Source organism: Hyaena hyaena, unplaced genomic scaffold (assembly GCF_003009895.1).
Source record: "Hyaena hyaena isolate Hyena2069 unplaced genomic scaffold, ASM300989v1 scaffold_138, whole genome shotgun sequence".
NCBI classification, from domain to species: domain Eukaryota; kingdom Metazoa; phylum Chordata; class Mammalia; order Carnivora; family Hyaenidae; genus Hyaena; species Hyaena hyaena.
In genome coordinates, this window is record NW_024080770.1 from 2032460 (window position 1) to 2055986 (window position 23527).

At 40.1% G+C, this 23527-nt stretch overlaps 1 protein-coding gene across 6 annotated transcripts in view; it reads right to left on the bottom strand.

The window, feature by feature from the left end:
- Positions 1–2447: 2447 nt before the first annotated feature.
- The window catches only part of NCOA1 (nuclear receptor coactivator 1), a 241137-nt gene continuing 220057 nt past the window's right edge, over positions 2448–23527 (bottom strand). For 3 of the 6 annotated variants that reach the window (XM_039238319.1, XM_039238320.1, XM_039238318.1), the window contains 4 exons: positions 18253–18427; positions 12537–12720; positions 8695–8784; positions 2448–4837 (listed from right to left, as the gene is read on the bottom strand). In XM_039238319.1, the coding sequence (XP_039094250.1) occupies positions 4667–4837; positions 8695–8784; positions 12537–12720; positions 18253–18427 (620 nt within the window). In that variant the 3' untranslated portion in view covers positions 2448–4666. Of the gene's footprint in view, positions 4838–4922; positions 4980–8694; positions 8785–12536; positions 12721–18252; positions 18428–23527 lie in introns of all 6 variants that reach the window. The other 3 variants (XM_039238322.1, XM_039238323.1, XM_039238321.1) reach the window with 3 other exon arrangements.

Consider the following 23527-nt stretch of genomic DNA (forward strand, 5'->3'; position numbering starts at 1 on the left):
AGAAGCAGAGAGAAGGAGATACACAATCTGAAGGAGACTCCAGGCTCCGAGCTGTCAGCACAGAGCCCTATGCGGGGTTAGAACTCACGAACCGTGAGATCATGACCTGAGCCAAAGTCAGACGCTTAATGGACTGAGCCACCCAGGACCCCCAACATTCTTTCAAGCTAAGGGAATGACGCTGCAGTTTCATGGAACCACTTCTTCATTTCCTGTTTAGATATGCAGGCTAGAGTGCCTCTCCCCAAACTGGCAGGACGTCTCCTGACTTTACAACAAAGCTCAGCCCCCAAGAAGCCTCCAAAAGGCAGGCGCGGACTGCCTCCAGAGAAGGGCCAGGTCCTTCCTTCTCAGCCCTGGACTCCTCACCCTGCTTTCCAAGGCCTGTTTTTAAAAGTTATTTCATATAAGAACACATTGCCTAAGGTTACACAGTGAGATTAGCGTCTGCAGACTCTGAATCAGTCCTACATCATATGGTCGAGGATGGTGAATTTGGCTTCAGAAGACTTGGCTTCAAGTTCTGGTTACCCTCATAAACCACATTTGTGTCATCAGCTTTCAGTCTGTTTTCTGTTTACATCTCTCTTAAAGGACTGCAGGGATTACATGAGGCAATGTACAGAACAGCACTGTAGGCGTTGCTATAGTACAAAGGTGTTTTCCCTGAATGTTCTGGAGATGGTCACCTGCTACAACAGATTCTTGTGGCCCATCTGGCATAAAAGATATAAATAAAAGCCTGTATTTCTGGCTGGACATGGCTAGTTAGGAAAGAGACCTTAGCTACTGGCTGGCACAATTTCTGAGCGAGGGGGTCCCGAAGACTGGTTCATGTTCCTCCTGGAGCCAAATGCTGATTTCAATTACTTTCCAGTTCATCAGCGGATATAATACTAATAACATGTTTATGAGAACTCAGAAACTGGTTAACAATTTAAAAACCCCAGCTCTCTGAGGCTCCTTCCTGCCTCCAGGCCTTCCGTACGTCCTGTTTGTCAGAATTCTCACCCTGCCCCTGTCTGAGCTACTTCCTCTTCATCCTACAAACCTCACCTCAAATGCCACTTCTTCAGTAAGGAAACCTTCCTTGACTCTCCAGACAAGGTTTCACTCCAGACAAGAAGTTCACAAAGCAACTTCTAACTCTCCATTATATGTAACACTTAGTCCACTGTGATTATCACTATGGAAGTCCTTTCCCATGTGAATATAAGCTGTGGGAGGGCAGGGTTCATGTCTGGATTCTTCCACATCTTAGTACCTTGGATAAAGACAATAAAATATGTTAAACGAGGCCAGAGCTTTGTGTTTCTTTAATCTTGTTAAGAGCTCTTGCGGCAATGAAAATAAAATATATAAAGAAAACTAATTTAGGGCTGGCAGAAAGGGTTCTGGATGGAGGAATGCTTCCTTTGGCAGTTTTCTCCAATAAAAAGAATTTATGGGCTTAATTAAATCGTCAAGATCTTTTTCAGAGGTACAGGAATGGCCAAGGATCAAGCTTGCTCTGAATTATTCACTTTTTTCAAGTGGAGCTGCTCTCCTGGGAAGAGTAGTTCATGTCAAGGAGGAAATCAGCACAGCTTCCTTTGTAAATAGGCAATTGTCCTTTCATTTTCTTTGATTTTCAGGGCCCAGGAGACTGTTTGTAGGTACAAACCTATCTTGGCAAAACCATAAAGAAGATGAGGTTCTTCTATATCAACCTCACTTTTCCCTCAATTGTTCCTATTTGTTTTTCTAATGGCCTTCCCACCCCTACCTTAGGATAAATTTAAATCAATGTTCAGATTCATCTAAGAAATGTATCATTTTTACCTCACCTCAACTTCGAGAAGAAAGGTTTTCTTCTCCCAGAAGCATGACGTCAGAGAGCAACCACCAAATCCGTGTGTATTTATATGTAGGAATGTGTGTGGAATGTGATTCTAGAATCACATTTGCTGACCCTGCTTACCCTGGCCGACTTAGCTAAGTGTTGGTGGACTTAGGCTGCTTTAAAAACACACAAACAAGAGAAAGGGGCTGCCTTTTACAAAGTACAAGGACAAAATGAAAGAGCCTCCTTAAGTAAGAGTCAACATCTCTGCAATCTGCATATAACTAATACCTGGCAGTATATAAAAACCATGACCAAGAGAGAGATGGGGTCTTGTAGCTATGGGGGCTGCCCCGACCAGATCTCCTGGGTCCGGAAACAGCGGGAGCAGTGTGTTTAATCATCAGGCAAATGGCCAGAGCTAAAATTTCCTCATGGCCCACTCTCATGACTTTACTTGGACCTTTTCAGTTTTCACTGGTTCATATCAGGGTGACTTCGAGGATATCTGGCTTCAGGGATCCTTTCTTTTAAGATCCTTTAATTACTCATTAGTCACTGGGGCTCTGGCAAGTCATGCAGGATGTAGGTTTCATTTCTTCCCTGTAAATGAAGAGGCAACCCGGGAGGTTGTTAAACAAGTTCTATTCAGTAGCTGGAAAAGTGAATTTCCTGTGGAATGACAGGAATTACATAGAAGCAAGCAATTTTATTTTCCTCAAATGTAGCAATAATTTTAATCTGTACATACATAAAACAAACAGTGCAATTATAAAACCTTGAAGGTGACATGCATACTTTCAGGTGCAGTGGGATGGGAGGATGTTATTAGCATCTCCAATTTTCCTTACCACTTTTAAAAACTAGTTCCTTATGCAAAAGCACTGAGTCAGGAAACTTCATCTGGAATGCTGAAGTTAAAGGTGAACTTCCTGAAGTTTGCGCCTCTAAATATCACAAACAAAACAGAAATGACCTCCTAGAGCAGTTTGGTAAGGACTAGAGTAATATGGCTGGGCGTTCAAGCTGGGAATGAATGAAATCAGGGATGCATTTTCTGAAAAACTAAAGGAGATAATGTTTGTAACTGAGTGTCCTATTTCTGTTTCAGAGTTGCTATCCGTGTGAGCCCTTCCAGCAATCTTTTTATTCGGTATAGTTTCTGAGTAGATGCTGTCAATGGAGTTATTTGTAACTAGGGGTGGTGAGATGCAGAAAGGAGGACCTGGGAAAATGGCTTCTTCCTTGGTGTCCGAGTCCATGCTCCTTTTCTGTTGTTAGTTCTCGTGGCCTCTTCCCTGCCGCGGAAGCAGAGGTTGCTGGCGCACGATGTCAGACGCTGTCATCATTCACAGGCCCAGGGTGCAGGTAAAGGCGAGTGCTGGGGGGGGGTCTACCTTTGCTTCTTCCACAATACCTCTCTCAGGCTTTCCTGGCCTTGCAGTGGAACTTCTAGAACAGTTCACTGGGTCCTTGACTCAGAGGCCAGGATGAGACACGATGTGGCAGAGTGACAAGACACAAAGGGAAAATATGGTACCAGTTAGCCTCAGGGCAGGTTGGAGAAATTTGTATTTGCACTGATGAAAATTCAAATCCCCAAAGTCAATCTAAAACAAATGAAGATTTTCTTTGAGTACTGATTTTTCTCTGTACAGGTAGCCAGTGCACTTCTGGTGTTAATTCCTTGCACCGTCTCAAGTTCGATGATCCCAGGGACACGCTAGGGCAGGCTGCTCATCCGGAACAGCTCTTTCTGGCAGTGGCATTTTGATTTGAACCTTAAAGTAAATCCATATATGGCATCACAGTTATTAAGAGAATGAACTCTTACTAGCCAAATGTAACTGCAATTCAATCAATGATATATTCACACACAAATTTAGAAAAATCAAGAGTATGATAATAAAACCATAAAATTAAACAAGGAAATCAATTTCTACAAGAAATCAAGTATATTTACAGTGAGATTTAAAGGGAAGAATAAGCTACTTGGATCATAAATTTAATTTTATTTTAAATAACTTTAGCTACTTAGCTGTTAATACAATAAAAGCAGAAAGAACAGGCTGCCTTTTTTTCCAGATTTAATCAGAAAATTGTTATCTACAATAATTGACAGAACTCGTTTCTTGTCCTTCACCCATCTCATCAAAAATTATTGCATTTTCCCCCAAACTGTATTTTTTGGATTCCTCTGTGAATAGACTCATTTCGTCCTCATTCCTGGAGGCATCTTGGTTTAAATCCATCTTTAAAAAAAGGAGAAGGGGTACATATGGGAGGCAAAATATTCTCTTGAAGCCAACCGATATAGAGTTGCTAGAAGAAGCTGATTGTACACACAAGCTGCCTGGGGTCGGGAAGGGGAGGGCTGTTGATTCAGACACACGTGACAGCCTTTGGTGGACGGGCACAGGCAAAGCCCCACCGGGCCCTTCTTCCTCGTCAGGGTGGGGACTGAGCCAGCAGAGGCGGGGCTTCATCTTCCCCTTGGAACTGTCGTTTTGGTTCTCCTCCAAAAGCCTTCATCCAGATAAGAAGCCAATGACTGATTACAAAAATAAGAATAATTAAATTTGGCTCAAGAAATAGATTGTCCAACTGTTCTGCCTTGTTATTTTTTTCAATATCCAAGGCCTTTACAAAGAAAGAAACAAAAACACCTCTCAATCTTCCAACAAAAGTGAATTCTTTTTTTTTTTTTTTTTTTTTTTTTGCTCCAAATGCTACGACCTGAAGAATGGCTGCAGATTGAGATATCAAAAATCTCAGAAAAATATATAATATATTTGTATATCTCTGTATGTCTATTATTTAAATTTCACATTCCTTTAAAAGTGGTTATTCAGTCAGTAGCTGCTGAAGGAGGCTCTTCTGCTGGGCCTGGGGGGTCTGTGGTCCTGCCGTGGGTTTTTGAGTTCCCAGTGGACCAGGCTGGTTCAGGTAAGGGTCCCCGCCTACCAGATTCACTGTACACTGGACGTCAGCAAACACCTGAACCTGTTGCACCTGCTGGAACACAAATAAAAGATGTGTTTAGACAGAAGGGCCTGCCCCCCCGGCTTATGAGTGGGTACTACTTGAAGTGGAAACTCACTAGAGCATTCCTCTAGTCTGTAGTCACCACAGAGAAGAACTCTTCTGTCTTCTTGTCCTACAAAAAGAAAATCGCTGCACTCATTTTGCTCAGGGTTCTGGAAAGTTCACACTTTAAAAAATAAAATCAAAATTGGAATGGTCAAGCCTCCTACAGGGTTGCCATCAATAATGAAAATAAGCATCATTGCTAATATTGCCAAGATTGGGAAAAGCCCAGTTTCAGAGTCTGGGTGTCCAGTGGTGGGTTTAAAAATCTAAGTGTGCATATATATATGTGTGTGTGTATATATATATATATATATATATATATATTATTCAGAAACTGGTAACGAAAGCATTCTATGGATGACTTTAGTAGGATAAAAAAAAACTTTATAATGTTAGAAAATTAAGGGCTTTAACCCAGTATTAGCAAAATAAAAACCACCACAACTCAGTAACAGGACATCAGCATTACTAAAGTTAATGTCCAGAAGATTTGTGTAGTATCTAAATCTACTCTTACATAGTTCTTTTACGTATTGTCTTTAGAATTACAGCAAAATATTAGTAGAACAATTTTATATTTAACTTCTTTTTCCTGATAGACAATTCATTTAAACACATGAGCTAAAAATAACAGTAAATTACCAGCTGAGAACAGTGTGAATTTTCCCTTTAGCTACTTTCACTAATAGTACATGTATTCCTTAAAAATGTCTAAAGTTGCACAGTTCTAGCATTTTCTATTGGGAAAACAAAGCCAGAAGTTAGTTCTTACAAACATCCTTATTAAAAAGTCATTTATGGAACTGATTAAAGCCAGTATCACACTTGCAAATGTTCAAGACCAAGAATGGAGATGCTCAAGCTTTTGGCAAACTTGTGCTTATGTTTAATAGGTACATGAAGTATTTTAGATTAATGATGCATTTTTTGGTCATTCACCACTAATTTATGTCAATTACACTCAGCTTTTTTGGAAAATTTTTCTATCCTACTTGAATAGAAGCTGTTTTCATCAACCTTCACGGGCCATATGTGAAATGTCCCAACCCCCAATTGGTGTATCAGTCCAGCCCCCAAGTCTTCTCCTCTTGACCCTTCTACACCTCCACTCTGCTCTCCCTCAGAGAAGACAGCCCTGAGTCTTCCCAGCCTGCTGGACTACACTTCTATTTATATTAGCATCATTTTTCTCCTTATCCTCTTCCTCACCTGGTTTCCCAAGTTTTGCTTCTTGACCCCACAGGCTCCCATCTGTCTTCCTCTTTTGGGTTCTTTTCTGTGCATCTAACATACATCAACTCTCTGTCTGAGTCTATTCTCTGGCTATCTCTGTGCCTTCCCCTCACCTCTGTCCTCTAACTTCTCTTTCCTATAGCTCCACCCCTGGCATCCTCTCTCCCCACGTCAACAATCCCTCTACTAGCCTTTCTCCTGCTTCTCTATACTCTGTTCTTTTCCGGTTCTCTCCCGTCTTGCCTCCTCCCCGTCTCCACTCTCCAAATACAGGTGGTCCTCAATCCTCACTGAGCCCTTCTCTCTTGGTTCTCTTCCTTCTCCTTTTCTGTACATCTGTCTCGAGATTTGTATTTAACTTGCTTCCAAGCTTCTGTTTGACAAATACAAAAGCACTGGAGCAAACAGATATCGCATGATGGGCTACAAGAGAAAGAAGAGTCTGCCACTGAAACTTAGCATGAGCACAAGCTGTAGTGCTTGGAGGCACTGACTGATTAAAAAAAAACCCAGCATATACAATTTCATGTTTATGTGTTTCAACATATGAAATACTGGGCCAGAGTACAAGGTGTTTCTGTCCCCCTACACTTAAAAACATTCTTAATGAAGGCATGATCAAAGAAACTAGAGAGAAAATTTTGCTTCTTCAAAAACAATGTTTTTAAGACAGTCTATTTTGAAATTTAAAAAAATCAAAAAGATTAAACCAAACTTCAGCCATTTTGAATTGCTACTTAAAAACAGGTGCCTGAGCCCAGACCTCAGAGGACTCCAGATGCTGCCACACCTTCACAAGACAGGCAGAGCAAGATGCGCGCAAGCCTTACGATTTGCCAGGTGAGAGGAATGGCGTTGAGAGCAGGGTCCCAACCTCTTAAGATTCTCCGGCAGAGTTTTTACATCAGTGCAAATGCTGTCTCAGAGCTCAAGAACTTTTAAACTTGGTTGTTTAGTTTTCACTAGTCTGCTGAGCTGCCCAGTACATGTCTCTGTAGGCGTGAGACCTTGAACATCTTCCGGTGAATGAAGACTTCACTTCCCCCATCACGGAATCCCCTGTTCACCTACATAGGCCTTAGATCCTCTTTCTTGGTGCCCTGACTATGCACACGGCTCCTATCTGGTCTTTTTCTTCATGAGGAGACTGCCCAGTGCTCCTTCTGTCCCTCAAGATGAAGCCTGAGCTAGTGTTTGTATCACTGTGCTCCCTCAAGGGGACACTTACTTCACCTGTAGGACTCAATCCAAACCCAAGTTTAGCATTCAAGGCCCCCAGAAATTTGCCCCAATCTATTTTTACCAATTTTATTTCCTATAAAATCTTATTACATAACTCTTTACCTTTAGTGGATTTGGTTTCCCAGGATTACACTAAGATGTTACTGTTTCCCTGTGCCTGTGCCCTCTACTCTCAATGCCCGAGATTTCCAGGCTCACTCCTTCCTCCAGCCTCCGACACTTTCTCCTTCATTTTGCCTTGCTAACTGTCCTCAAGGCCCAGTTCAGCTCCTGTGTAAATGCTCTTCTGACCTTCACAGCATTTTCTCTTTTAAACCTAATGGTTCTTGTTACTTGTAACATAAATTTGAATTTGCCTTCTTTGGTTATGTGACAATTTATGTGTAGATGTCTACATGTTTTATTGTTCAAGCGACAGGGCAGGAAGAACATGAACTTTGGTTGTTTGAAATACGTGGGTCTGAATCTCAGCTCTGCCCCTTTCTAGCTTTGTGAACTGTGTGCGTAGTTAAATCTCCTCAGGTTCTGTTTCTTCATCTGTGAAAAACTGGGATACTACTCCCTTCATAGGGTTGTAGTGAGGCTTATATGAGATAAAGCAGACAGTGCGTAGTACAGTGCTGGGCAAATTGTAAGTGTTTCACAAAAGAAATTTCCTTTCCTCACTTCTCCCCACAGTTCACCTAAAGGGCAAACATGTCTCATGTTTCTTTGTATCTCGACCTTACCATAATGCCTGTACAATATTTTAAAAATACAGATTTATTAAGGCACTAACGACTAACCCAAAGTTACTAAAGTGGACTAAAACATCCAAAATCTCTAAATTTCTGTCAATACAGGAAAGTGGCCATCCTTGCCGTTTGTATTGTTTTGAAATGAATTTCTAAAACGAGGCAGGGTGTGCAGCAGGCATTCTGTCTTGTCTGAATTTACTGAGATCTTTTGAGGTACTTTGATTACACATGAGTTTTAGAATTGTGCTTATTTACAAAATAACAATTAGTGGCCACAATTTGTGATCCCTTTATCCTGTTTAACCACTGGATTAAACCTTTTGAAAGCTTATCTCATTTAACACTTTCAACAATCCTATAAGCAGGTAACTTGTTAGTTCTGTTGGTTAAATAGCAGCTCAGGAAAGTTCTCTAACATGCCCGGGACGATATAGCTAAGAAGAGGAGAGCCAGCACCCACAGCCGGGTCTGACTCCCCACGTCAGGCTTTTAACCACGATACTGAACAAAGTTTCTCCTGAGCATCTAGAGTACACTTGGCAGCTCTGGGTTTAGAGTTTTCTTACTGACCTGGGTTCCATCTGTTTCTGTTTTGAGAAGGTCAGTGGATGCGAGCTGGTTGCAGTAGAGGCCTGTGTGTCTCAGTGCTGGATCATTTATCTATTAAAGATAAGCACAAGACCAAATTACAAGCACGTTGTTTAAGTTGAAGACCACATTCTTCAGTGAAAAATAATCTCACTGACAGAAAATAGGAGTGCAGCAGGAATAAAGGGCTCAGCAATTTACTGTGTTGTTAGAAGTCAGGACAGTGGTTCCCTTTGCAGGGGTGAAGAGTGACGTGTAAAGAGCATGAGGGGAACTCGGGTGTTACTGATAATGTTTTGTTTCTTGATCTGAATGGTAGCTTTAAAGATGGGTTCAGTTTGTGAAAACTCATTGACTTGTAGATTTTTCTGTATATTCTTGTATGATACTTCAATAAAAGTTAAATTCACACACACACAAGTTAATTAGCAAACAACGTCTTTTTCTCATCAAGATTCAGTAATAGAAATCAGATTTATCCTCTGCCTGAATCAACGAAAGGCCTGGACAAAATATATGAAGTGAAGGCACTCAAGACACTGGACAAACCCAAGGAATGAGAGTGACCCCTAAGAGCTGGGAAACAACTGAGGTGAATCCTACAATTGCCCCAGTCTCCTGTCTACAGAGAATTTCCAGGCTGTAGCCAGTGTGGGGAAAGGGAACTCAGGCAGAGCCTGATGGCTCCGTAAGTTGAGAAGACGCAGCTGGAAGTCTGAGATGGTCAAGGAGGCTAGAATTCACAGGCAGAATATCAGAGGAGGGGGAGCTACACAGAGAGAAAGCTTGGAAGATCTGCAGAGGGACCCCTTGAGCCTTCAACTTAGTACTGATCTGTTAATGGCTTTTAGGGAACTAGCCAAAGCAGAGGAAAGGGTCACCTGCAAAGATGCTGATGGAATAATTCCCAAAGGTCACACAGAGCTGGCAACAGGTCCTGACCTCACCAGCCAGAGTGGAAAGTGGCATAATTCATATAGTATGGCGTATTAGAAATTTGCCTCAGTAGTAAAGTCACATGCGCTCTATACTGAACACTGCTCTGGTCCCATTAAGCAAAAAAGGAAGATCTGAAAAGACCAAACTGTTTCAAGTAACTTAACCATTTCCCAGAACAAAGCTCAAGAATGTAGGTGCATCACAAGATAAAATTCACATGTCTGGCACCCAATATAAAATTAACTGGCATGCAAATTAAATTAGCAGGAAAATATGACCGATGATGAAAAGAAAAGTCAATCAATTGAAACCAACTCTAAAATCATGCAGATGAATAGAACTGACAGGCAAGAATATTAAGATAGTTATTATAATAACTGTATTTCATATGTTCAAGAAGAGGAGAGACTAAACATGTTACAGGCATGGAAGATATAAAAGAGGTCCAAACTGAACTTCTGGAGAGGAAAATAGAATACCTGAGAAGAAAAATACACTGAATAAAGTTAACAGATCAGACACTGCAAAAGAAAAGATTAGTGACCTTAAAGCTATAGCAATAGAAACTAACCCAAATCAAGCACACAGAGAAAAAAATAATTGACCTTTCATCCCTCCCCATCAGTGATCTGGGGGACAACTTCAAGTGGTCGTGTGTGTGTGTGTGTGTGTGTGTGTGTGTGTGTGTGTAGTTAAGAGTCTCTGAAGGAAAGGAGATGGGTGGTGACAGAAAAAATATTTGAAGAAACAATGGTCAATATTTTTCCAAATTTGATGAAAATTATACATCCATAAATCAGGAAGCTTACTGAAGTCCCAACATCAAGAACCATGAAAGCAATCATTAAGGCATACGGTACTCATGTTGTTTAAAACCAGTGACAAAGAGAATAATCTTAAAAAGCAGGCCAGAGAGGGAGAAAAATCAATCGTGTACAGAGGAACTGAGGTAAAATGCCAGCAGATAACTCATCGGGGATAATGCAGTGGAGCAACATCTCCAAAGTACTGAAAGCTAAAACTAAAGCCAACCTAGAATTCAGGGGAAAAAAGCCTTTCAAAGATGAAGGTAAAACAAAAGCTTTTTAACACATACAAAAGCTGACGGAATTCATCAGCAGCAGACCATAAAAGATTTAAGTGAGCAACTTCAGGCATAAGGAAACTGATACCAAGCTGCAAATTTGGATCTACACAAAGGAAGAAAGAATACTGGAAATGGTGACATGGGTAAACACAGAAGGCTTCTTAAATTAAAAATATATGTCTGATTAAAGTTAAAGAATGTGAGGTATATGACATAGGTAGGCACAATACGTATGAGAGCAATAGCAGAGGAGGGGAGAAATGGGAGCAAACAGCTGTGAGGTTCTTATGTACAAGGTGATATAACAGCGCTTGGAGGTACATGGCAATAAGTTAAAGATGCATGCTCTGAACTCTGAAGCAACTGCTAAAATAACAAAATGAAGGCATATATAGTTAATAAGCCAACAAAAGGGATAAAATGAATTAAAGTATTCAATTAAACCCCAAAAAGGCAAGATATAGAACAAAGAGAAAACAAGATGAGATATTTAAGTTCAACCATAACAATAATCACATTTAATGTCAATGGGCTAATGACCACTCCAATTAAAAGGTGCAGACGGTCAAACTGAATAGGAAAGCAAAGACCCAGCTATATAAGAAATACGCTTTAAGTATAATATTCTAATTACTGAATAATAAGGACAAGGACAAGACACAACACTAGGTCTTCTTTTTTGCTATAGGTAAATAAATCACTAAGTCATTGATTTTCTCCCCCTGCTAAACTCCTGAGGGACTTATTGTATCAAGTAGGGGGGATGGTGAATGCAAAGTTAAAAACATTTTTTTTAATTAAGAAAAAAACCTCGTATCAAAAAGGAATTCTATAGAAAAGATAATCCGTGTTTAAAGGTTTGTAAGATTTGCTATAAATTATAGCTACATGGTCACAGTCTAGTCACCTGTCTCCTTTGTGGTTGCTGAAAATGAGAACAGCAACTATAGGGAATTACCCCAATGACCTTAAGCATCATTCTGAATTTAGTCATTCTATCCTTAAAAATCTTCAGGAGGCTCCGGGATAAACTCAAAAGCATTCAGATGGATTGCAACACCCCTAAAAAGCTTATCATATATATTCTGCTTTAAATATAATATAAATGTCCCCTTAACATTCATTAGACTTTCAACCTCTATTCCTGCCTAGATTATACTGTGGCAACCAGTCTTGAATGTTCTTTTCTATTCTCTTTTTTTTAGGCAAATCTTCCAAGAAGCCTTTCCTAATCAGGCGGTTTTTCTTTTAAACCCTCAGCAGTTAATTGTACATCCTCCTAATCTGACATAAATATGTATGGTGCTATGGACGGCCTTCTCTTACACAGCGGTTTTGTCCGGTTATTCAACTGATCCTTTGTTCATGTCGTATCTCCCCAACTTGTCAGTATTATCTCCCACAGAACTAGCTTTGTATACAGTAAGTAGTGAATAAGGGTTTGTTAAATGGAAAGAGAAAAATGAAGAAAATGTGTTCAGAATATAAAGGGATATGTTCCGAGCCAATGTATTCTATGTATCATCTCATAATAAATGTAAAACACTAAAATCTCTTGAGACTAAAATCTTAGAAGGTCTGTCAAAATTTTCCACTGTATATCATAAGAGAGGCTAATTACCAAAAGATAGTGGGAAATAATGAAGGAGTGCATCTTTCCCCTCAGTGTTACTGAGAAATAATTAGCACAAGTCACTGCGTGGCGCACTTATTTCTGACAAGTAACTGCGAACACACCTGATTTTCCCTCGGATAACAACTTATGGTGTGTGGTGTACGTACCAGCTGTACCACTTACCTGCTCAGGGCACACAGTGTTCATTCCTGGCATCTGCAAAGAGCTCATCTGCATCTGGCCAATCATCGGGTTCATGTTCTGAACATTTGTGTTTCCGCCTGCCATGGACACGGTGATGCTCATATTGTTGTACAGTCCGGGCTGCGCAGGTGTGGGCTGGCTCTGGACAGCTTGACTGAACACACTGTTAACTCAAAAACAATCCCAATTACATCCACGGATTGTGAACATGGGGGTAAGTGGACTGGACTCTGGTTCTTAATTATTAGATGAAATTCCAAAGAAAATATTAATACATTTTTGAATTATGTGTAAGACTTTATCTTATTACCATATATAAAAACTGAGTATAATTCAGATGAATTTTGAACTCTACCCAGAGCATTTAATAATACAGAACTCATTTTAAGTTACAATTATCTGGGGCACCTGGGTGGCTCAGTCAGTTAAGTGTCCGACTTTGTCGCAGGTCATGATCTCACAGTTCAAGGGTTTGAGCCCCACATCGGGCTCTGTGCTGACAGCTCAGAGCCTGGAGCCTGCTTCAGATTCTGTATCTCCCCCTCTGACCCTCCCCTGCTCACGCTGTCTCTCTCAGAAATTAAAAAAAAAAAAAAAAAAGTTACAATTATCTGGCCTAGGATCAGAGTTGTAAGCCCCAATTAGCTGAAAACTTAAGAAAGTTTTCCACTTAAGTAAATCTTCCAGATAACTGAAGTTTACTCATTTAACCATCAAAACCATTCTACAATTTGTTACATCATTCTATATTCCTAAACAGAGAATATTCTATTTAAGCAAAATGCCTGGGATATATATCAATCCTCAATAGATGTTCACTGAATAAACAAGTTCAAAGATGGGATTCTTATATTGTGATTGCTTGTATATCTTCTTAGACTTTGTGTTTTCTTCCACTTATTCCTTGTCTCTCTGATGAATAAGTAAATATCTGATGAATCAGTGACTTATGGACATGGGTTATTACTCAGTGTTGTCAATGGATGAGGTTCAGACTGCTTATTTATAGATTTTTCTGGTACCTACACCAATGTTTTTCTAATTGTAGTCCAGAGAGCATCTGCAAGAGAATTCCCTGGGACTTGTTGAAAACTGGAAGGCCGCTATGCTTACCACTCTACCACCAATGCCAGGACTTATTAAAAATGGGGACTCCCAGGCCTTACTCCAGCCCTAGTGAATCACAGTTTCTGAGGGTGGGCACAGAAATTTGCATTTCTAACTATCTATGCATATTAGGACTCAAGGGCCTTTATTCAGTGTTTTAGAGCTTGATGTCATTTCTCAAGGTTTCAGCTTCTGGATGCTTTCTATATGCTATAAACTAAGAGGAATATAACCAGATATGTTTATTTGGCAAATTTAAATGTTTAAAGATTTCAAAGGTCTTCTCAGGCCTAACCACAGCTTTATGTCTTTTCTAGAAGCAAAATGCAAGCGCAATTATGTTTTTCAGTGGGCTTGTTTTACGGACTTCCTTCTTCACGGCCTTGTTCTGGACTGCTGTTATACAGAGATCTTAAATGTTAAACCCGGTTCTCTTAGTCAGTAGACTAGTATGGAATAAACTCCAAGTAAATACATCTGGAAACTTTGTATTCGAACCCCCAAATTCTAAATGATACAGATACACACATCTAAAGGAAAATTATATGAGCTGTGTCTTTTGTAAGTTCTACAAAACATCAAGTGTTTGATGATTATCAGTTGTTAAACAATAAGATGCTGGTAAAATTCCACCTCTTTTAATGTGAATTCTGAAGAATTTGATTTCTAAAAATTATGTACCCCATCAATGGCTTATCCATTCCTTGCTAGATCCTGGGAGGTAAGCAGGATGTACTGACATTTATAGTTTCCGGTAGATTAAGGCAATCATACTAAAATTAACAGGCCAAGAAACAGCCTATTCATCATGTCTGAAGAAAAAGTAGCAAAATTTCCCCAAGTAATTATAAAACACAGATGCTCAAAGAAAATTACATGCCGAGGAAATGGTCAATAATACATCTCTGAGCCATTAATGTCTGTACAGTGTGTATGCTTGTACAGCGTCCCCACAACTAAAGGTGAGGGAAAACCCATTAGCTGGCCGCCCATTTTCTAATGAGAACATTTCTGCCGCAGACAATGCTCATTTGTCAACGGACACATAAATCACCACTGTGGGGGCTCAGCTCAGGGCTATGTACGCTAATGCACACAGAAGCTCCAAGGGCTGCAATGATGTCATACTTAGTGAAAAAAAGTTTCAGATTTAATTTCTTTTCACATTTTATACTTGGGACTTCTATTCACTTAAGTTCTTTCAGACTGCTCTTGCCAATAGTTCCATTTCAATTTCTCCCATTATGGGAAGACCACACCCTGCTGCAGCATAACTCATTCTTCCAGGTCTCAGAGGGACAGCAGGCTTCACTGGCACCTTCGCCCTGCGCAAAGAAGCCCTCCCTCCGGGTGCTTTCTACGTCGCCCAGGGGCAACCACTCCGGTCTCTGCAGGCTAGCCCCAGGCTTCTGGTAGTCCCTGAATCACGGTTGCGTGGGGGGGAGGTAAGGATGAAGACTTCTGGCCTGAAGTTGCTTCCATAGATACAGGTATTAACAAGCAGGGAGGCACTCCAGGTCAATTAAGTCTAAAAAGGAAGGGTTAAACAACAGGCCTTCCTAGCCTTTAAGATGCTAATAAGCACTAGGATTCTCCAGAGCGATTAGTGTTACACAGAAACCTGCACTGTTCCAGGACAAAGAGGCTGGCTTTAACCCTTTATTTGTCTTGCCACCGAAGAGGTAATGGAAAAGAATCACATTACACTGTCTCTGAACCCTATTACATCATTCTACTAAATGAGTCTTTGTTTAGTGTTTTACTTCTCTCCTCCCACTCCTGTCACCAAGTGGACTCGCGGTAACTCAACAGCAAGTGCGGTTTTCCCCTGCTGCTTGTGGCATCTTGCGCCGTGCGATACAGTGAGTGGTCACAAAACACACGTGGCCTGCGTCCACTAATACGCTTTTACATGTGAAACAGAAAAGCAAGTGTGAATGCTTGAAGAGTTGATCTATTTTCTTTTTCAAGTGATTTGGCAAAGTCAAGGTTCACAAAAACTGTTTAAGTGCAATAAAAATCCAAGTCCGCATTTGAATCTGAATCCAAGAAGTGACTGAGGCGGGAAAGGGAATCTCTGTACCCATTCATTCAACAGATGTACATTAAGTGCTCACCTGTTCTTAAGGACGGACATACTCAAGTAAACAAAAACAAAGTCCTTGCTTTTAGGATCATTATATTCTAGTTGGAGGAGGCAGACCATAAACAAACAGACTAACACACAATATGCCAGGTGCTATGAAGAGAAATAAAGAAGGGAGAGAAGGGATCAGGGGGTAGGAAATGCTGTTGTTTTGGAAATGATGGTCAGGGAAGTTTAATATGGTGACATTTAATATCTGTGTCTAATAAGGTGACATTTAAGGAGGGACTTGAAGTGTGAGAGCACAAACCATGTGGCTACTGTGAGAAGAACATTCCAACAGAGGGATTTAAAAATGCAAAGGCCCTGAGTTTGCAATGTACTTGGCACAGGTGAGGAGCAGAAGAATAAACAGACACCAGTGTGGCAGACTGAGTGATGGGAATAGCAGCAGAGGTCAGAAGGAACAAGATTCTGTGGGCTGCACAGGCCCTGTATTGCATTTTGAGTAAGTCGGTGAGCTTTGAGTAAAGGACTGACATACTGCTCATGTTCTGAAAGCATCACTCTGGCTGCCATGCGGAGATTACACAGCAGTGGAACGAGGGTGGAAGCAGGAAGCAGGTGACAGGAGGCTACTGCACGGTCCCGGAAAATGACGACGGTGACTCACACTAAAGTGTATAAGTGGGACAGGTAAGAAGTGAGAGCCGCTGAGAAGCTGATGTGATTTGCTGATGGGATGTCTGATGTGGGATGTGAGGAAAAGAGAAGAGGTTTTCTCCTGAATAATTGGAAGAATGAGGTTGTCATTTATGGAGATGGGGAAAGAAGGGGAGGAGCGGGTTTTGGGGAGAAGAACGTGGTAAGTTTTAGGTGCCTATCAGATTTCTGACTGGGATGCTCACTGAGCAGCTGCACATCCACTATGATGTTCAGGGGAGAAGGTGGGGCTGGAGATTTAAATTGGGGAGTCCTGAACAGCGACATGGGCATTTATAGCCCTAACAGTGGATGGTATAACCAAGAGAACAAGTAGACAGAATGAGCTCTGAGGCCTTCATATGGAGGTCAGAGAGATGACAAAGTCCTAGTGGAGGACACCAAGATACGATGACAGTCACCTTCCTCCAGGGAGAAAGTTGTTCCAGAAAGCAAATGGAGAAGGTGCTTCAAGAAAGTATAAGTGCTCAAATATATCAAATGCTACCAACGATCCCTGCATTGGCATGGTACAGGACACTGCTGACCTTGACAAGAATACTTCTGGAAAAGTGGTAGGGATGAAAGCCTGACTGGCCAACAAGGAATGGAAGGAGAGGTAGCATAGAGTATAATCTTTTAGGGAATTTAACTGTAAAGTGGGGAGCGGAACTGGCAGCAGGACTGTGCTTTTACCAGGGCACATTTCACTGCTTATGTGTGGGTATGGAGCTAGAGTTTAGTTGGATTTATAATCATGGACCATGGACTCTGAATTTAGGAAGCTGGGATTAGAACACATTAGGAGACTACCTTGTTCCTGCATGTTACACAGATGGTTCCATATCTACCTAATTCACACACAGTCCTCACTAAAAGCTACGCAGTTCTCAAAAGGGAAGACTTCCTCTCACCTTTCAGTGAACTTTAATAAGAGAATAGGGTCTTAAGTTTTCAACTTTAACTGCCTTACTTATTATGTTGTCAGATCAAACGGTTTCCCTGTCATTAGAACCAAGACACAACCTAATTAAAACCCTTACAAAACTCAAGTGAAGTGTGAAAAGTTCAGCAGCCAGGATTCGGGGGGAAAATGACGTTCGTGAGACGATTCTAAGCAGAATGGGCAAGATGAGGCCACTGAAGATCTTGAGATTCAAAAAGCTGGCTGAGGCACAACAGCCTTAGAAGCCTCAGAACATTTGCTGTTGCTACGAGAGCTTTCAAACGTGCTGAGAAGGGTGAAACCTGTGTGCCCACTATTCAGCTCTGGTGAATTCTTATGTTTTACCATTCTTCCTTTAGAGTTTTAGATTTTTAAAAGTAGAGGGCTTGAACTCATGACCCTGAGATCAAAACCAGAGCTGAGATCAAGAATAGGATGCTTAACCAACTGAGCCACCCAGGCATCCCTAAGACTTTTAAGATTTTTAAGTGTTTTTTATAAAGAACAACTTTTTTTTTTTTTAAAGTACCCATTTCTACATCTGTTGCAGGGAAGCTCTGTTACATATAGGTGTTGATCACATTCTTCAGGTGTGCTGGGGGTGGCAGGGAGAGGTTGAGTGAGGGCCATTAGGACACTTTTTCGTACTGTAAACATACAAATTCGCCTTAAAAATGACTTGAAACTTAAAAGGACTTAAGAGTCATTATTTCTCTTTGCTAAAACACAAAGCTCAGTTCCATGAACTTGCAAATGGCAGGAGCTGATAATCTTCTATTTGGATTGTGAAGGCAGGCGTGCTCTGTGCTGCAGAGGATCAGGGATGATGCGCATATATAAAAACTGTCCCTTACTTGTTGTTTCCCATTGCTCCTTGCTGCCAGGCCTTCATGTCTGGTGACTGGTACCCAGAAGTGGGTGGAGTCTGCTGGAGCAGAGAGCTCTGAGGAGGAGGGATTGGCATCGGCACCATGGAGCTCCCAGGGCTTAGAGATGGAGCAAAGTTGGCCTCACCTTGGGGAACCATTCCTGCAAATTGACACAAATTAATTTAAGTGAATACACTATAAATTTATTAACCCCATACAAGAGAAAAACCCCACAAGGATCTGACACACTAGAAGTTAGAAACAGCCTATTCAACAGAGTAGGGAAAACATTTCAGTCTCTTCAAAATAAGGCAGGAAGTTTCAGTATAAACAGACAGACAAGTAAACATAAAATAAGCTTGGAAGAATGCTTTCTAGTAATGGAGCTATTGATTTGGGTACCAGGATTACGCATTATTTTTTTTCTGCTCTTCTTTGTTTACATGAATTTTTAAGTATAAAGGCATATATGTAACATTATCTGTGTCATAAAAATAATTTAGAAAAGGAAAGGTAAGACAAATGCATGTATGAAATGAAAAATGAGAAAGTTTTTCTGTCCATTCAGTCACCTTTGTGGGCTCTTCTTCCTTTCCCTGTCCTTTCTTTTAAGCTTTATTGAGCTATAATCTACATAAAAGCATGCTGACATTTTGATTGCCCTGAATTATGAGATCAATTTAGAGTGAATTCAGAATCTTTTCGGTCTTTTTCTGATTTCATTTTGTACAGTTTCTATTGTTAGATCTTCAAATTCACGAATCTTTTCTTTAGTAATGCCTAATCTCCTTTTTAATCTCATCGACTATACTTTTCATCTCAGTGTCCTTTTTGTCTCCAGAAGTTTGACTTTGGTTTTATTTATATAATCCTTACCTTTACTTAATATGTGCAAGCTTTCCTCAAGTTTCTTGACCATAGAGAATAAATGTATAATTATTACAAATTATACATTGAGACAATTATATGTCTCAATTCCTGTCCACTAATTCTATCATTTGTGTGATTTCTGGGTTAGTTTTGATTTTTCTTCTCATTATTGGTTTTATTATCTTGCATCTTTGTGTGCCTGGTAATTAAAAAGATCAGATCCCAGACCTTGTGGATTTTACCTTGTTAGGTAGTGGATTTTTAAAAGTCCTTTAACTATTTTCAAACTTTGTCTGGGTTGTAGTTAGATTACATGGAGACAGTTTAATTCTTTTGGGTCTTGTGCCTCAAGAGACAAAAGCAGAGTTTAGGGCATATTTTGCCCCGTTACTGAGGCAAAACCCTTCTGATTATTCTACTTGACATCCCATGAATTATGAGGTTTTCTGTTCTGGCTGGTGGGAAGAGAAGTTGGCCCTGTGTGAACTGTGTAAATTGTTCTTTATAATCTTTCCTGGTAGTTTTCCCTAGCATTGGTTTGTACACACACACACACACACACACACACACACACACACACACAACCTGAGTGGGACCCTATGTACATCTCTGTGGCTCTCTGTGTGACTCTCTCTTTCCTGGTCCTATGCCCTGAGACCTCTAGTTGCCTTAGCTTTCCTGGACTCCCAGCTCCCTGGGCTCGACTTAGAGAAACCACTGGCTCCTGCTGGCTTCTCTCTCCATGCAGCATGGTCTGGACCATTTCAAAAACTATAGTTCAATGTACTTTGATTTTTTTGTTTGTTTCAGATGGGAGAATAAGTCTGGTTCCTGTTACTCCATCTTGGGCAAAAGTGGAAGAGCATAACAATTTAAAAGAGTAAAAATGGATTTCTTTTCTAGGATTTCTGTAATGCTAGCACTTTGTATTTTTTTCCTGTATACATTTCATAGTTAAATACTTTCAAGGTACTGAAAAGTTATAAAGGTACAGAAAAAAATAATGTCATAATTTGATTATAGTTTAGTTTAATTCCTTCAAAGCTTCCTTCATAAAATATTGCACAATTTTGTGACCTGCTTCTTTCCCTTATGATTATATCATAAGCATGTTTCTGTGTTCTTAATGTCTCTTTGTAAATATAATTGCATATTCTGTGTTTTGCCATTGTTATGATTTTTCTTTTTTTGTTTGGTTAATTTGGCTATAAATGTAGTTAACTTATCCAATTTTGTTTTTTTAATAGGCTATAATTTTATTTTTTAATTTTTTAAATTTTTATTTTTTTATGTTTTTATTTATTTCTGAGAGAGAGAGAGCATGAGCAGGGGAGGGTCAGAGAGAGAGGGAGATACAGAATCTGAAGCAGGCTCTAGGCTCTGAGCTGGCAGTCAGCATAGAGCCCGAAGCGGGGCTTCAACCCACGAACCGTGAGATCATGACTTGAGCTGAATGAAGTCAGACGCTTAATCGACTGAGCCACCCAGGTGCCCCTATAGGCTACAATTTTTTAAATATTTAAAATTTTCTGTGAAAGCTGAGCTTGTAGACTTCCTATTGTTTTTTCTTTCATTATATGTTTAACAACTTTTTTTTGGTAAAGATTTATAAATAAAGCTACATATTTTCTCTCTGCTGCTTTCTCCATGTGTAATTTAACTTCTGATAAATATCTGACTCAGAATATACGGAGAACTTGTTTTCATCTATGACTCTAGAAGATGGTTTTTTCCCCCAACATCTTCATTTATATGTTGACTACCTGCACACATTCTAAATTTTAACCATTCTGGTTGTGATCTTTGAAAAGATACTTCTCAGTTCCTAATCCATTTTTAACCTCATTAATGATGAAATAATTTCTTCCAGAAAAACATGTATGTAGGAGGGAGAAAAGATATTTATTGTATTCAGGACATTATTCTGTAAAATCAAAGTTAAAAAGTAAGTAAGAGATTGCAAGTATATCGGCATACTTTTTGACATTTCTTTCTGGACTCATCTCACATTCTGTTTTCCTTATCAGATGACCTACTTTTAGAAGGAAGAATCAGCTTGTGAATAATGACCGGAGGGATAGTCAGAGTTCTGATTCCGGCTCGGCTACCACACTGGACCTTGGGATTCCTTGGACTAGACAATCTCGTTCCTTCCAGTTTAAAATTTCTACAATTCTGTCTTTGCCTAGGCCATGCTAAGTATCCCTGCTGGACCATAAATAGCATCACAGCCATTTGGCAGCAGCAACTAGAATGGGGATTCATCCTTCCATTCATTTACATCTTCAAAGATTCATAGAGCAGCTACTCTCTCCACTAGATCACTGTGCTAAGCAACAGAGAAACTAAAAAGGGTAATACTTTGCTCAGTCAAGGACCTTGCTATGTAAAAAGGCAGCTAGGTGAACAAGTGACTATAAGACAGGGTGATGGATGCTTATAAATGGGAGCACTTAGGGAAGGCTTCCCAGAGGAGGCATCTTTGGAAGAGGGGAGGAACAAGAATGAGGCAGGTGAATGAAGGATATTGCTTTGAGAGAGGGGATTCAGGATGTACAAGGCCTAGTAAGTAGAGACAGTAAGGTATGTATTCTTCCTTGGAACTTGAAAAGTCTGTTACAACTGGAACACTGACACATGCAGAGAAGGGAAAGAGGAATTGATGAGTCCAGCTTTGGACAAGTTGAGTTTGGGTGCTGGTCAAAAGAAAATTCAAGTATGTCTGTCATCAGGCAGCTATGCACAAGAGACAGGAGATCTGGTTAGAGATACAGGAGAGTCTTTAGCATGACGAGGTCACTGAAGCCACAGGAGTAGATGAGATCACTTAGGAGCAATGAGTGGGGTAGCGTGTTTACTATAGTTCACAGAAGAGGGAACTGTGGGCTGGCTTCAAGGAACTCATGAAGTGGGTACAACATTTTGTAAAAATTTCCATCATATTTACTTTAAATATCACCTTAGTATAAAATAAATTTTAAACGTCTAATTCTGTTCTTGTGCACTCATCATTAAGGCATGATGGTCTAGAAATGTTTGTGGTTTTCAGAAATAAAAGGAAGTATACTCTGTCATTACTATTACCCACATGTTCCTTCATTTACTGTGGGCCTATATTGAAAAGATGCCAAAGCAAAGGACTAAAGTTAATGAATTCAACCTTTGGCTTTACTATCATCAATGAACACAATCAACTTTTTCTGCAAAGGGCTAGATAGGAAATATTTCTGGTTCTGCAGGCTACAAGGTTTCTGGTACAATTACTCAACTCCATCAACTACAGATGACACTATGTAAACCAATGAGGATGGTTATGTTACAATAAAACTTTATATATAAAAATACGTGGTAGCCTTGATTTTATTTTATTTTTTGAAAGAAGGCCTCATTTGCAAAGGTTGAAACATTTCCAGAACTTGAATTTGTATTCCCACGAAACCTGGTGTTGAAGATTTCTACCAGGTTTGCTAATAATGTTGGAATGGGTTTATAACTTAGAACAGTGGAAGAATTAAAAACATTGCCTCTTTAAATGTTCTTTTGCTCTCCAGAAAAAGTGACAACCCACCCCATTATTTGGAAGCAGTTCAGGGAAGAACTGAAAGCTCTGTCATTCATTTCAATTTGCACCTGGATGAAAACACTACTCTCTCACGTGCACACAGCATCTGGATTCTGTTTGTAGTATGAATGCTAACTTTATCAAAGTTGAATTCTTATTTTGTGAAAAGCATTTTCTGCCAATCGAAATTTGGACTAGAAGGAAAATTAAAGCCTTACAAAGGGGAGCACCACATCCAGCTGTGTGGCTTAGAGAAGAAGTAAGCTCCGCCCACTCATTATCTTAGTCACTGTGTGTAGAAGGACATGGCAACAGGTCACAGACCAGACCCACAACTCTGAAAGAAATCCTGTCAATTTCACTGGAAATGGGGTTTTAAAGCCCTGCTTTTCTAGGTGGCTTTGTTAAGGAACCGGAGCAGGATAGGAAGTTCTTTCTTGGCTTTCCAGAGAAGAGGTGCTAAAGAGCATGACTGAAAATTGATAGAAGTACTGTTTGTATTTTTTTTTTTTTTAAGAGAAAAGAGTCTTTGGGGAATTTACTAATGTCTGGCTTACTCACAGCTATTTCTTTTTTGCCAATGAATGAGATAATCTTTTGATTTGAGGCTCTGTAATCAATATGATGAATACAATTCTATGTGCTGTCTGGGCTAAGGTGCCTTTTGAAGAGGAGTGGGGAAAGAGATAACTAATGGAGTCTTCTAATGTTGGGAGGAAGTACTTCTGCAGGCTAGAATAAAGTGAAAAAGCCTTGTCAAGTTCTTTGCATACAGAAATAATAAGACAAATGAAAGTGGCCTTCAAAAGGCTCAGACGATATTATAAT